General features: G+C 47.9%; 1 protein-coding gene across 1 annotated transcript in view; it reads left to right on the top strand.

Annotated features, from left to right (window-relative positions):
• The window catches only part of SETBP1 (SET binding protein 1), a 364,424-nt gene that overhangs the window by 257,034 nt on the left and 91,170 nt on the right, over positions 1-16,220 (top strand). The window contains 1 exon segment of the mRNA XM_045789978.2: positions 1,101-4,560. Within this exon segment, the coding sequence (XP_045645934.2) occupies positions 1,101-4,560 (3,460 nt within the window).

The following is a 16,220-nucleotide window of genomic DNA, read 5'->3' as shown; positions in this document are numbered from 1 at the left end:
CTTTAATGTCTCAAAACAATGTGTTCACTCTCCACTCACCTTGTGATTTTGTAGACACTGGTTATGTCGAGCCTGTAGCACAGATTCTGCTTTTCTCACCTGAAGAGTCAGTCCTAAGGAAGGTGCCACAGTCCACAGACTTTCCTTTAGAATTCATGTAGGGAAAGCACAGCTGACGGAGTTTGAAGGAGTGATCTTGAATGACCATGGGTTTGTTTGTTTGGTTGGTTGGTTTTTTTGGCACATTCATCCAGGAAACTCAAGGTTCCTTTTGAGACTATCCAAGAGTTTCCTTAAGATTGCTTTCAGTGCCCAACCTGGGCTTCAGGATGCCCCAGAGGGCTATCTCCCAAACACTGCACCACTCCTAGAGTCAGAAGGATTGAAGGTCTTTTGCGTTTCTTTCCTGCTCCATTTCTTCTCTGTGTCCTTGACCAGCCCCCTTGGCCACACATTCATCAGACTTTCCCCCTCAATTCCTCAGCTCGTGCTATTTTTCCTCGTTGCAATGGTTCTCAGGGAGCTACTTGTCGGAGCACAGAAATGCTAAACTCAGGGTAAAGCGCAAACAGAAATGAACTTTCGTTGGAGGGAGCAAGGGAAGGACGTGAGTTGGAGGAGGGAAGCAGGGAGAGAAATCAGAGGCAGCTTGAGGTAGGCAAAGCGTCCAGGGAGTCAGAAAGTTCACAGTCTGTCCTGGACTCTGCCACCATGGGCAGGACTCCCCATTATACAAGTTTCAGCTCTTCTGTCCGTACGGTACAGCACTGGCCTAAGTGACCTGCAGGGCCTGTCCTCTCTGAACAGTTCTTACTGCAAGATTGCATTCAGCCAAGATGGGTAAAAGCTCCTGTTGTGTGGGGGGTGGCAGTGGTGGGGTGGGATGAAGACAGCGACTAAAGCATCCTTATTAATGTCCCAAATCAGTGCAACGTATTTTTACTTCTACAAATGAGAAAACCTCCAGACGCATTCTGGAATTAAAGATGGCTCTTTCCAACTTTCAAATAAGTAAGCCTTTTGAATTTTAAATAGCTCTAACATGCTCGTCTTGTTTCTCTCTCTCTCTCTCTCCCTCTCCTTCTCCACGGCCCCCTTAGGCTTACGAGCGGCCACAGAAACACTCAAGTCTCCACTATGACCCAGGCCTCCCACAGGACGTCACCAGTGACACCTTAAAACCAAAGCACCAGCAAAAAAGCAGCAGCCAGAACCACATGGACTGGTCCACCAACTCTGACAGTGGACCTGCCACTCAGAATTGTTTCATCAGTCCAGAGTCTGGCAGAGACACTGTAAGCACCAGCAAGATCCCCGCTCTTGAGCCCGTGGCTTCCTTTGCAAAGGCCCAGGGTAAGAAAGGCAGTGCAGGGAGCACGTGGAGTCAGCTGTCCAACAGCAGCAAAGATCTGCTCTTGGGAGGTGTGGTCCCATCCCCGGGCAGCCACAGCTCGCCAGCCCCACCCAGCAGCTCTGTCGAGTGCAACGGGCTCCAGCTCTTGGTAGATCCAGATGGAGGAGTTGCAAAGGAGCCCCCAGAACCACCTACTATTGGCAGCAAGAAAAAGTCCAGTAAAAAAGATGTGATAAGTCAAACCATATCAAGCCCAGACCTGGACTGGGTCAAGAATGCCCAGAAAGCATTTGACAATACAGAAGGGAAAAGGGAAGGCTACCCTGCAGATAATGCCCAAGAGGCATCACCAGCCAGGCAGAATTCGAGTTCTGTCAGTAATCCCGAGAATGACTCAAGTCACGTCCGGATTACGATCCCTATCAAGGCACCCTGTCTCGATCCAACCAGCCATAAGAGGAAAAAGAGACAGTCCATCAAAGCAGTGGTGGAAAAGATCATGCCAGAGAAAGCCCTGGCTTCTGGAATCACTATGAGCAGTGAAGTGGTTAACAGGATACTTTCCAACACTGAGGGAAATAAGAAAGATCCCCGGGTCCCTAAGTTGAGTAAAATGATAGAGAACGAGTCCCCCTCAGTTGGCCTTGAAACAGGTGGAAATGCCGAGAAAGTCATGCCAGGAGGTGTGTCGAAGCAGCGGAAGCCACCCATGATCATGACGCCTCCGACGTGCACGGACCACTCTCCATCGAGAAAGCTGCCAGAAATCCAGCATCCCAAATTTGCTGCGAAACGGAGGTGGACGTGCAGCAAACCAAAGCCCACCAGTATGCTCCGGGAGGCAGTCATGGCCACCTCCGATAAACTGATGGTGGAACCGCCGTCTGCCTACCCCATCACCCCGTCCAGCCCTCTGTACACCAACACAGACAGTCTTACTGTGATCACGCCCGTCAAGAAGAAGCGGGGGCGGCCGAAGAAGCAGCCTTTGCTCACGGTGGAGACGATTCACGAGGGGACTTCCACCAGTCCGGTCAGTCCCATCAGCCGGGAGTTCCCCGGCACGAAGAAAAGAAAGAGACGACGCAGTTTAGCCAAGCTGGCCCAGCTGGTGCCAGGAGAGGACAAGCCCATGAGCGAGATGAAATTTCACAAAAAGGTTGGAAAGCTTGGGGTATTGGATAAGAAGACCATCAAAACCATCAATAAGATGAAAACACTCAAGAGGAAAAATATCTTGAACCAGATCTTGTCCTGCTCCAGCAACATTGCTCTGAAGGCTAAAGCTCCCCCGGAGACCAGCCCTGGGGCAGCAGCAATTGAGAGCAAATTGGGCAAGCAGATTAACGTCAGCAAGAGGGGAACCATCTACATTGGCAAGAAGAGGGGCAGGAAGCCAAGAGCAGAGCTGCCACCCCCATCCGAGGAACCCAAAACAGCCATCAAGCACCCAAGGCCTGTTTCTAGCCAGCCGGACGTTCCAGCCGTGCCTTCCAACTTTCAGTCACTTGTGGCGTCTTCACCAGCAGCTATGCACCCACTTTCAACACAGTTAGGTGGGTCAAATGGCAACCTGAGCCCCGCCAGCACTGAAACCAATTTTTCAGAGTTGAAAACTATGCCAAATCTCCAGCCCATCAGTGCTCTTCCAACCAAAACCCAGAAGGGAATCCACAGTGGAGCCTGGAAGCTGTCCCCACCCAGGCTGATGGCCAACTCGCCTTCCCACCTTTGCGAGATCGGGTCACTCAAGGAGATCACGCTGTCCCCTGTGAGTGAGTCGCACAGCGAGGAGACGATCCCAAGCGACAGTGGCATCGGGACGGACAACAACAGCACGTCTGACCAAGCGGAGAAGAGTTCGGAATCCCGACGGAGGTACTCCTTTGATTTCTGCTCCCTGGACAACCCGGAGACCATTGCGTCCGACACCAGCACAAAGACCCGGCATGGCCACCGGCAGAAGCATCTCATGGTGGACAACTTTCTGGCCCACGAAAGCCTCAAGAAGCCAAAGCACAAGAGGAAACGGAAAAGCCTGCAGAATCGCGATGATCTTCAGTTTCTGGCAGACCTGGAGGAGCTCATCACCAAGTTCCAGGTGTTCAGGATCTCGCACCGGAGTTACACCTTCTACCACGAGAATCCGTACCCCAGCATTTTTCGGATTAATTTTGATCACTATTACCCAGTGCCATATATCCAGTACGACCCGTTGCTCTATCTTCGCAGGACTTCAGACCTGAAGTCAAAGAAGAAGCGTGGTAGGCCTGCCAAAACCAATGACACCATGACAAAGGTGCCTTTTTTACAAGGGTTCAGCTACCCTATTCCCAGTGGAAGTTACTATGCACCCTATGGAATGCCTTACACATCAATGCCTATGATGAACCTTGGTTACTACAGTCAGTACCCAGCTCCCTTGTACCTGTCGCACACGCTCGGAGCAGCTTCCCCGTTCATGAGGCCGACGGTGCCGCCACCTCAGTTCCACGCGAGCTCCCACGTGAAGATGTCCGGGACAGCGAAGCATAAAGCGAAGCACGGAGTCCACCTGCAGGGACCTGTTGGCATGGGCCTCGGTGACATGCAGCCGGCCCTGAATCCTCCCAAGGCGGGCGGCACCGGGCTGTCCGGCGGCCGGCTCCACAAGAGGAAACACAAACACAAGCATAAGCACAAGGAAGACCGGATCCTGGGGACCCATGACAACCTGAGCGGTCTGTTCGCGGGCAAAGGCCCGGGCTTCTCCAGCCACCTCCTGAGCGAGCGGCTGGCCGGTGCGGACAAGGAGCTCCCGCTGGTGAGTGAGAAGAGTAAGCATAAAGAGAAACAGAAGCACCAGCACGGGGACGCCGGCCACAGAGCTGCCAAGAGCAACTTCGAGGTGGACACCCTGTCCACCCTGTCACTGTCTGATGCCCAGCATTGGACCCAGGCCAAGGACAAAGGGGACTTGAGTGGCGAGCCTGCGGACGCGTGCACCAAAAGGTACTCCGGCAGCGGTGGCGATGGTGGCGGCCCCAGACCCGAGAGCCTGGACGTGTTCAGTGACATGAACCCTTCGAATGACAAGTGGGACAGTGACATGAGCGGGAGTAAAAGGAGGAGCTACGAAGGCTTTGGGACATACAGGGAAAAGGACATCCAGGCCTTCAAGATGAATCGCAAGGAGAGAAGTTCGTACGACGCCTCCCTGTCTCCAGGTAAGGCCGCGTTGCTCTTCAGACTCGGCTGTCTCACTATTAATGGCTGGCCTCTGCGCTCTCGGAGGCTGCCGTCGCTGGCACGTTACGCTCACCGGTTTGCAGAGAGGGAGGAACCGAATGCAAATGGGCATTCTTGCACATTTGATAGGTTTCTTATGCGACCTTAGCTGTCTTTCCTCTCAGAGTCATCATCTGGGAACCGTGGGCATAGGGACACCCCCACTAGCTTCCTAGATTCCAACCACACCCACCGCATTTATGCTTTTTATTAAGGAGGCTATTCTTAGGTCCTCATCCGATCTGATGGTACAGTTTGCTAGTTGGATAAAACCTCTGAAATTCACTAAAAAAAAAAAAAATGTCAACAAGATCCCAGTGATGTCAGAGTTGAATGGGAGTGATAGCTAATTTATCTGGCATGCTGCCTCCAGAAGTCACACATCCTAGGTGAGAAGTCTGCAGCAGAGTACTTGGAAGCTACTGACCAGTGAATCCTCCAGGATAGCTAATGAGGGAGCCATCGCCCTATGCGCTCTTACTATCCTCTCTTGGTCCACGGGCATTTGATAAGCTGCTCTGGGCAGACCCCCAAAGTAAAGCCCTGGCTCAGCATTTCCTTGCAGGAAGGGGAAGGAGTCTGGCTGGAAGGTGTCGCTAGCCTCCTATCCCCGGGGGACCTTACTGCTGTGTCTCTTGGCATGTCCAGTGGGAATGGGATTTTGCCCACTCATCTTTAAACTTGAAGTACTCGTTGCTACTAGAAAGAGCTCATTCCTTGTCTGTTGCTGGCAGAATTTCTTTGCTAACTTTCCCACCCACACAGACCTTCCATGCCACAGAAGCTTGACACTTCTGCCTAAGTATCCCTTTGTCCCTGTCCACACATCGCATAAGTGATAAGAATCTTAGAGAACAGAACAGTCGTTCATGAGGAAGAGAGTAGAAGCTCCTTTCCTAGGAACTGCAGAAGCTAAAAGGATTTCTCATGCTCCCCTTACCCCCGGATAATACAAAGCACTCTGGCTGTAGCCTGGTTTTAAAAGATAAATCATCCCTGATTCAGGCTGGGGTGTAGTGTTTCTCCTCTGTTTGTGATGTGTACCCCTTGCTTGCCGTCTTCCTTCCCGGGGAGTCCGTCATTAGTGAGGGTGAGGGTAGTCTATTCGTGAGGAATTAGAGTCACTTTTCTAGGCCAGCAGACTTCAGAAGACATATGATTATAAGTTAGAAAGCACTTGAGGACCGCCCCAGACTGCCACTGGCTTGTGAGTTGCTATAGTGGTACATGTTCTCCTTGGTTAACGAAGAGACCAATTAGCAGTCATGTGTCCTGCTGAAGGTGATAAATGGCCCACACTTCATGTTTGCCTGAAGAGGGTGTTCTCATCTGGGTTTCCCTGTTTCTCATCATCAGACTTTGTTGAAGGGACTTGTTTTTTATGCAAAGCCCAAATTAAGCCCACCTGGACAGGAGTAGCCAGATTAAACTTTTATGTGAGAAAAACTCTTGCTTTCTCGTCCAGTATAGTGAAATTGATCCACAGGTCCAAAACCAGCCATGGACAGAGGGTCATCTTACTTTTTGTATTTTATTGGCATTTAGCAAAAAAGTAATGGTGGTGTGTTATTGCTAAGAACCTACAAGCAAGGACCCTAACTTAATAGACCTGAGAAGCAAGATCGCAGAAGCTGAAACTTCTATCCGTTGTTACTAATTAGGTTTCTCAGCAGTCTTACGGAGGTCTTTCTGTGGTTGGACTGGATTGGTAGGTGCTGGTTGACTTCACGAGAGTTCCCAGCTAGAGATCCCTCTCTGATCCCTGTGCATGTCTCTGAAGGTGCCCACCCTCCAGCCATACAGCTCTCTCGGGGTTGGCACTCGCATGGCGGCCATTGCTTTCTTCAAAATTCCCCTTCCTCTCCCCATGTTCTTTTTTTTTTTTTTAAGATTTTATTTATTTATGTGACAGAGAGACAGCCAGCAAGAGAGGGAACACAAGCAGGGGGAGTGAGAGAGGAAGAAGCAGGCTCCCAGAGGAGGAGCCCGATGTGGGACTCGATCCCTGAACGCCAGGATCATGCCCTGAGCCAAAGGCAGACGCTTAACGACTGCGGTACCCAGGCGCCCCCCCTCTCCCCATGTTCTTATCCATCCTTCATCTGGCCACATCAGGTGGAAAGCAACAGGCATCATGACAGTGTCATAAAAGAAAACTGGATTCAAACTAAAAATTGGGTATGAGGCCCAACTCTGTTATGTGGGCCCTTGGGCATGGCATTCTGTTTCTTTGGGGTATTGTCTACCAGCTGTAACTGACAGGATTGGGCCAGACCTCTTTCATATAGTATGTTTCAGTTCTTAAAACCATTTCACATACATTTCTTCATAACACTTACCCTGCAATCTTAGAAGAGAGGTATTTTCATTCCTATTTTACAAATTGGGACACTGAGGCTCAGAGATCAAGTGACCTGCTCAGGTTTAGAAAGCCATGACTTATGATTGTAAAAAGCCCAGGGCTTTGGCCATTGCACTGCAGCTTGACCACATGCCACGTAATAGCTAAGCCAAGTCTAGAACACACAGGTCCTGGTCCTCAACTCAGTGCTCGTATATTCCACCATAGCCCTTCCTCTCAGATACCCATCCATCCTCCAATTACACGCCTCTCCCTGAGGCATCAGCACAGCGATGGTGTGATGATTGCAGAGAGAGTAATTAAGGAAAGACGACATCCCTTTATTCAATTCCCAACCAGTGTAAAAGGACCCCTTAGGGCCCAACCTTTTCTAGCCGTCCCCCTGGAAACATCGACAGGGACAGGCTTCCATCTGTGTTCTTACTGCCCTGCGCTTCTCAGAGTTATTTTCGCCACTGCTTTGCGCCTATCTCTGTGTTATAGGAGTTTATTTTTTCTTCAGCGTTTTAGTGAATCATAATCGTTGGTGGTTTCTGTGTCTATATGACTTATATCTGTAATCCCTGCACATCTTGTTGAATATCTTACTGGAGCAGATCAGATTCTCGATCATTCCCCTCCCTTCCAAGCTGTGGCCTCCCCTCACCTCTATCCTAAATGTTCCCTCTATTTCTGAACCCCCAAAGCATCAGGGAAAAAACATGTCTTCAGCAGCACTTGTGATTCGATGTCAGAGTGCTCACCTTACTCTGACACACTCCAAAGAGCACCAAATCCCATTCAAAGGTGGGAGGGAGGTGGAGTGAGGCTGAGATTACAAAAGGCCTTCCAGAGATGTTACCTGAGTCGAGGTGTCTCTTCCATGGATGATACTGAGGGTCCTGCTTGGGAAAAAAAAAAAAAAGCATCAGTATTTCTCACAGCTTCTCTCCCTCCGCCTCTTCCTTCTCCACTCTGGGTTCAGTCCCTTAGCGTCCCAGTGTCCTAGTTCACATGAGCTAGTCTTCTCTGAAATAGATGCGGCACATAGAGAGGTGTCATTCTTTAGCCCATTGAGGACCAGACTGAGGATCTAAGTCAAGTCAGGACTTGAGCATTCCCTGAGATCAGGGCTGATGGATGGCACCGTATAGACGGAAGTCGTTGCCATTACGGAGACAGACATTGGAGACTCCATTTAGCTGCATATGCTCCCTTTCTTCTTCCCGTCGGAAAAGCATCCATTCTCCAACCCCCCAGCCCTGCAGATGGGTTGTTAGCCCCCTTAGAACACACCTAGAGCTTAGAAGTCACAAAGACTCTTTACCATTTTTCTGTATTTTACTCCTTCTGCTTTGTTTGTTTCAGAAGGCAGTGGCTCTTTTGACCTGTTTTCTAAATGGGTACCACCTGCTAAATCTCCATTTATAAAGATGCTCGCCTGGGACCAAATAATGGTTAAGTGGTGGGAAGGTGCCATCCACAGACTCCCGAAGTTGGAAGAGCCTGATGGGCCCTCTCATGCACCTCTCTCCCACCAGGCATCACCATCTCTCGTAGACTGACATGCCATACATTCCCCAAAGAGCAAACCTGTCCAAGTTTAACAGCACACAGAGTGATGCCACATGCTCTCAAAGCCAGCTTCTCCTTAGCTGGTAGAAGGGGTCTCTCGTGTGAGTGAGGCTCTTCCTGTTGAGACCACAGAAGAATTTTTGCATACTTTGACCTAATATTTAGACATCTTAACTACTGCTGTCCAAGCTCCCATCAGATGTTGGAGAAACGGTGAAAAGAGTCAATTTACCTATGTTACCTCTTAGTCCAATGTCATTATTAGTCAGGGTAGCCTTCCTGAGTCCCCAGATGTCAAGTACTTTCCTCATGATGAATGGGTGCTGAGAGTGAATCCTTAGCTCACCTCTCAAATCTCAGAATCCTGCCATGTAGGTAGCTGGATTCCCTTGAGCCTAGATGGCTCCACCTCTCCTTGTGGCTTCTGTCTTGCCCTTTGCCAGCTCCTCTTATCAGCACCGGGGGGGGGGGGGGGGTATTTTGGGAGGCAGTCTCTGTTGTCGCTCATAGGCAGGAAATGGATGCCCAAGCCAAAACTAATACAAAACCCTCCTCCAAGCAGGCGTCCAGATGAGGGAATTAACCACATGGATGAAATGACATGAAAACTACACAAAAGAACCGTGTGTGGAGGACATTTTCTACAAATGGAATAGAAGGAAGGAGAGGACTCATGGGAGGAGAAAGTTAAGGCCAGGAAAAAAGAAAGAGTGAAAAATAAAAAGCTGATGAAGTGTAGTCTGTTTCGTCTTAATCCAAGTTGAATTCTGGGTCATCCTGTGGGAGGAAATGAAAGATAAATTAGCTAATAGCTGCTGTGTGGTTTCACAGGATTATGAGCACCTGGCCCAGTCTTGTCTCCTACACTAACCAGCTGAAAGACCTCTTCATCTTTTTCACTCTCTGTTTTCCCACGTGAGACTCTGGTAAGAAAAGCTCTGACCAGGCCTGACAGTCTCAGATTTAAAAGTCTCCAATTTGTACAATGCCATTTTCGAATGTAAACACACACACACACACCCACACACAGAGATTGGACAGTTAGGAAGAAAATGGTCAAGTTATTGGCCAAGTTGGCCAATTAATTAGCTGTGCAATGAAATTTCAAAACAGATCCCTCCGGTCCACGTATTAAATTATGTGACTCACCCCATTCATCTTTGGCTCCAGCCACTTCATTCAGCCATTGGATCTGACTTTTCAAACAAGGTGGAACTCTCCATACTTGACCCCACCAACAAATTAGCTCACTCTTCGGGCATGCTGAAGCCACAGTCACCACCTTAGAAAAAAGGTTAGACCACTTGTGCAACCGATTGCATGGGAACAGACAGAGCAGGCTTGCATTTATATTTAGACTTCAGAGTAAAAGAATCTTCACAATGTAATATAAACACCTCATTTTGCTGATGAGCACGCTGAGGCTTAAGAAGGTCAAGTGACTCATCCAATGATACATATCTAACTGGTAGAAGAACTCTGACCTGGAAGTGTAACATCAGGGAGAGGGGAAGGCAGAGAGAGAGAGAATAAAAGAAAGAAAGAAAAAAAAAAAACTAGAGGGGCGCCTGAGTGGCTCAGTCCTTAAGCGTCTGCCTTCGGCTCAGGGCGTGATCCTGGCATTATGGGATCAAGCCCCACATCAGGCTTTCCCGCTGGGAGCCTGCTTCTTCCTCTCCCACTCCCCCTGCTTGTGTTCCCTCTCTCGCTGGCTGTCTCTATCTCTGTTAAATAAATAAATAAAATCTTTAAAAAAAAAAAAAAAACTAGAAAGGTGAGTTGTGGGAGAGATGTTAAGCTACATGTTTTCTTTTGCTGTGAGCTGTTGTAAAAGGTAAGCATCTATTTGACAATAATTTGGTTTCCAGGCTGTCTCTGGGGACCCATGTTTGGGACTGGAAACGGTCTTTGTGGGCTCTGATGGGAGTCATTTTTTTTCCTTTCCTGTCTTAACAATTGCACATACTTATTTTATTGGGCCTCCCAAGGTTCCTCATAGGTTTTCTCTTGGAAACCAGGAATTAATCAAATTAAATGTTGTGACCCATAACTTTCTGGCAATGAAAGAAAAAAATCTTAGACTCCCAGCATCTCTTTTTCCACATTAAAATCAGAAATCAAGCCATTCTGCCTTTGGAGCAAGTAGTCCCCAGGCCATTTATCTTCCCACAGTTGGCAAACGTTCCACTGTCCTGTTGGAAGTTTTTATTTATACCTTTGTGGCTTTGGGGAATTATGCGGATTCAGGTGTGGGTGCAGAGAACTTATGGTTTCGACAGACTTGGCTTTGATACAGCATGGAGCCTTTCTTGGCTAGAGAAATCAATGAAGTGCACTTTCCAAAGACTGGCATGTCACTGGACAGAGATGAGGATGGTGCCTTTGGAAGAACCCTCCAGAAACCCATCTCTTTCGCTCTATAAATGAACAAGGGATGAGACTGAATACTTGCTAGGATTGTAGCATAGGTTCGTGCCAATATAACACTTAGTACAAATTGGCTGAAGTCAAGAGGAGTAAGAAAGACAAGGGAAAATGTAAAATGGATTTCTTTGGTGCCTGACACACACACACATACACACACAAACACACGCACACGCACATGCATACACGGCTTGGTGCAGTTCTGCGGGAGAAATTCAAGGATTAGTAACTGGATGCTTTTGCCCTCAAAGAGATTATAATCCAGAAGCCTCTCCTATTAATGCAGAGGAGGAAACCAGATGGAACTAATCTTACAAGGCAGACTGTAAGGGCCATCAGAGAGCCTTAGAAGGAGCGCTGCCCGAATGAGGGTGAGCCACCTGCATGTTTTCAGTGGGAGTAGAGGTGGAATCAGATGCTTCTTCGCAGTAGCTGCCATTCACGATGGGTCTTGAAGGATGGAAGAGGCTTTTGGAGATTGGAGATGGTGGGGGGTGGGGGGAAGGCGGAGCGGGGGGACAAGCACAGTGTAGAAAGGAAACCATGCAAACAAAGGTATTTAGGTAGAAGTACCCAGAACTGTCTGAGAAATGGGGTTTATTCCAGTCTTATTGAGGTTAGGATCTGCAGCTGGGGATCCTGACAGAAAAGGTCAGAAGACAATGTTGTCTGAGTTAGAGGGTTTTTCCTCCATTCCATGAGCCTTGTGCTTATGCTATGGGACTTGTGCTTCATCAAGGCCGTGGGAAGTCATTTTTTTAAATAGGCAGAAGTCATGAAATGACCAAATTATACTTCGTCTTTCTTTCCTGACCACTCTCCCCCCCTAATCTGGGTTGGGCAAACTTTGCACTCTCCATACGATACTGTAATTGTCCATTTCTTGTTTGGGTTGTACCCACCATCCCGCCTTTCCTTTCCCACCCTAGCACCCACATTTTAAGTATCGAAAGACATCATTACTCAGGTACTGAGGCGAAAAATAATAATGAGTCATTCTTTTTTTTTTTTTTTAAAGATTTTATTTATTTATTCGACAGAGATAGAGACAGCCAGCGAGAGAGGGAACACAAGCAGGGGGAGTGGCAGAGGAAGAAGCAGGCTCCCAGCAGAGGAGCCTGATGTGGGGCTCGATCCCAGAATGCCGGGATCACACCCTGAGCCGAAGGCAGACGCCCAACAACTGTGCCACCCAGGCGCCCCTATAATGAGTCATTCTTGATTCATCTCTTTCTCTCTCTAAAGTCAAAGATGATTCCAATATGTGAGCCCCAGAGTACTGTGGCATATGAACAGATTACAGAAATCAGAGAAAGAGTCTGGTTGGGGTGCAAGGAAGTGAACTGTGAAGGCAGCAGTTGACCATGCTGTACAGAGCAAGACAGAGAATTATAGGGAATAAAGAAAAGAGGGTGCAAGGGAGGGACCCTGTGGCCCACCTTAAAGAGAGAAGCAGAATAAGAGGGAATCGGGAAAGACGCAGAGGAGAAATGTTGGAAATGTTGGAGGAAAACCAAGGTGTCAAGGAAGAATGAATTTAAGAAGAATGGGGTAGCCCTCAGGACCAGAAGCTGCAGAGCATTCATGGGAGATGAAAATATGTATGAACATATCAGTGGCCCTGAAGCAACAGAAAAACAAAATATTATGTATTTAGTGCCTCATAGGGTTAAGCTTGGTGGGCTGTGTGCCAAATCCAGATGGGAAGGAGTTAGCAAGCAGGCGATGAGAAAATGGGGCTCCAGGTGCAGAAAGTGAAACTTTGCTGTGGTTCTAGCCATACTCCAGACTCCAAAGACACTTTAGGTCTTAAGTCAGCCCTTGGTGGGAGGTGATGCAGCCAATCTTAGTACGTCTTAAGTCTAAAGTCCCCTGACTCTGGGAGCATGAAAACAATGCCTGAACCTTTCATACTATGTCATTCTGCCTTCGTGTGAAGTCCATGTGTAGAAAAGATAAAGGTTATAGTATTTGAAAAGAGGTAAGAAGAGGGTCTAGGCCAGGTCCCCCTTCTCTGCCCCACAGACACACAGGCACTTAATTTCTGATCGTGGTAATATCTGTTTGAAAACCTCTGAAAACTCCTCCCTGTGGTACCGTGGGGTGCTTGTTGGCTGTGCTCCCGAGAATGTGTGGGACCACAGTCCTGGTTATCCCAAGTGCTGATAAATGCATCTTTTGTTGAACATTTACTCTGTGCAAAGTATTATAGACTAAAGCCCAACCGTTGCTCTGCCAGAGGTCTTGACGACTCTGTGGAATGAAATATACGTGCTGGTTCGTAAAGAGCCTATATTCTCAAAATTGATTGTGAGCTCTTGGGTTACTTCATACATATCACAGTGCCGGGGACAGTCAGAGAGACCAAAAGGGAAGAAAAAAGCAAGGAAAGGCTCCTACCTCAAGTTCCTTATACCATGCTGAAAAGAGGCTAATTTAGCATACATAAAACAAGGGAGTAAATGCAGACCAAATTTAATCCACGCTAACTCAGTGACGAACAATGGAGGCCATAGGGATCCAGGATCAGGAAAGATAATAGTGTTCAAAAGACAAAATCCTGTCGCTGAACCTTGGGAAGTGGGAGCGTAGCGGAGGAGTGTGGCCACAGGCAGTACGCAGAAGGCTCCTGGCTGGGCTGAAGTTAGCAGTGGGGTGGGGAAGGGTTTTAAGAGGCACCACTGCCGTGCAGAGGATGTGGAACTGCGTCGTGGAGGCAGCAGGGACACGCTGATGGGAACGGGGCTGGGCGTGAAGGGTGTGGCGCGTGGTGCCAGGTGAACGGGTGAAAGGATGAAGTACCAGGAAACATGACTGTCCTCCAGGACCTCGTAAAGCTCTCAGGAGACAAGAGATGGATATATACACATCTGCAAAGCAATTAGAACAGTGCGAGTCCGGATGTTTAATCACTAGAAATAAAAACCCATTCTACAGGAAAAAAGGATCCATAAAATAACTTTCAGAGTAATCAGCTGCAGGTTGTAAAAGCAAGTTGGTGTTGGTGTTGGCCCCATGACATAAGGATTCCGAGCAAGTCAGAGGCATTGCGAGGGGATCGGTGCGGGTAGAGCGAGCACGTCCCTCAGGCAGCTGTGGCTGTGGTTTTGCGTTCTTCCGTGAAGGGGCTGGGGAGACTGGGAAGGTGGGCAATGAGTCCTTGCAGAGATGGGGCTCCCCTTGGGGCTCCCCTCGTTGATGGAGGATCGAAGGACACAGAGAGATGAAAAGCTTTCCCCGAGGCTGCATCCCCGTGATCCTTACGTCTGAACAGGGTGCTATGCTCTTCAAAGTGCATTTCCTTACTTGTATTTGATCTTCCAAACCCACTGAGGTTTGCAGATAGATGTTGCTTTCCCCCTTGACAGGGGGGAAAACCCAGGGGGTTAAAGTCTTTGTCCAAAGTCACCAAGCCAGTTTTGCACAGAAAAAGTGCTGGGTCCCTGGTTTCCTGATTTTTCTCATCAACTCTTTTTTTCCGCTAGATTTTCTATGTCTTTGGCAAGGTCAATAATATGACTCAGCTTCTAAGTTATCCTTAAAGCACCCATGCCAGTGGATTACGTGGGGGAGCCCAGAATAAAGCACAAGCAATTTGGTGTTGGCTAAAAGTAGTTTTTTATATAGGAGGAGCTCTTTGGAGCCAGGATCAGCCAAGCCCAGGGTGTGAGGCTGCTTCTGGGTGCAGAGCCTGGGCAATAGATTCCCCAGATGGAGCATGGATACTCCCCAAATCACAAAGGACACATGAAGGAGGAGCAAGAATGTTCTTCTGCACTAAATCACAAAGCACTAACATTTTGTTGTTTTAAAGAAAAAGTTTTACACAGTTTGAGGGGCTTTACACATCTTCTAGTAAACATACAGAAACTTCTCATCTTGAGAGTGCTATATGCTGAAAATGAAAACAGAGTGGAACAAGTCATTAAGGAAATCGTGGGTTGGGCTCTGTATCTCAAAAGTTTGGGAAATTGTTAGGAGGCCTCAGCCCCTTTCGAATGTCTTTGAGAACTTAGGATGTGGGCTGGAAGAACTGTTGTCCTAAACCAGTTTGTCACTTATATTCCAACACCAGGAAGCCGGAAGGGTTCTCTTATAGAATATGCTTTTTGTACTGTTAGTTATATTTTTTGCTTCATTTATTTACTCTAATTACACACTTAAAAAAGTATCAAGTGGCTAAAATGCATAAGACATACTACTGGGTGATGTTATGACTGTAAGTAGATAGGGGACACCTTGTTGTCCTTCAGTGGAGATGTCATAGTTCTAGAAGTCTGTGTCAGTATGTCTTCTACGAAATAATGAACCCCTTTCATGCTAGACACTGTTTTTCTCTTTGAGGTCCCAACAACATTAATAAAAATGGATTCCCCACACATACCATAAAGCAAATGAGCATTTGGAAAAACATGTTTTATTTCTTTTATTAACTAAAAACTGATAGCCGTTAGTGTAGAAAACTTGGAAAATTTAGGAAACCATGGATAAGAAAAAATAAAATCACCTATAATCCAATTGAATAACTATTATGCTAATATAGACGCACAGGTCCCCAGGTAATGGCCACTGTTCGCCTTGCTTCCTTTCCTTTCTGCCTCCCTCCCCTGGAGAAGCTAGAGAAAGCCAACCCGTGTTCCCCTCCCCCATTTTCCCTCTCTCCCCACCACCACTTTGGTGGACTGATCTTTTCAGCTTCCTCTCAAGTACCTTCCCAGAACTGACCACGATAACGTTTCCTTCTCCATTCTGTGTCATTGCCCTGAGAGGGGATTATATTTTTTTTTAAATCAGTGCAGCAGCAATTGGGCATGAAAACCATCCAGATTTCCACACTGTCCTATTTAAGATCTCCACAAGAATCCAAGTGCCAGGACAACAACCAGGAAGGGGACAAATTAGTCATGGCTGAGGATGCTTGCCAAAATGTTTTCCCAAGAATCGCTGAGTGTTGGTTGAGTGTTTCTTCTCAGATCAGAATCTGACAAGGGTGTGGGGGTGGGATGCAGGAAGTTTTCTGGACCTTGAGACCCACGGCTCCCCAGCACAATGTGGAATGCAACCAGTCAGCGTGGCTTACGACTACCACGGCCACTTTCCAAGCAGATGCACACAGAATAAGTCCAGTTGTAGCTGCTCTAATTGGTCAGTGTTGCTGTCACTCATACTGAGAGTATTTAAAGGGAAGGAGCCAGCTGTTATAGGTTTAGGACACAAAGGACGACCTCGTACTTGCTTATTCTTCTTCCGGGTATACCT

Source organism: Ursus americanus, chromosome 19 (genome assembly GCF_024610735.1).
Source record: "Ursus americanus isolate L20-20 chromosome 19, mUrsAme1.1.p, whole genome shotgun sequence".
Classification (NCBI taxonomy): Eukaryota; Metazoa; Chordata; class Mammalia; order Carnivora; family Ursidae; genus Ursus; species Ursus americanus.
This window is presented reverse-complemented; position numbering and strand designations above follow the sequence as displayed.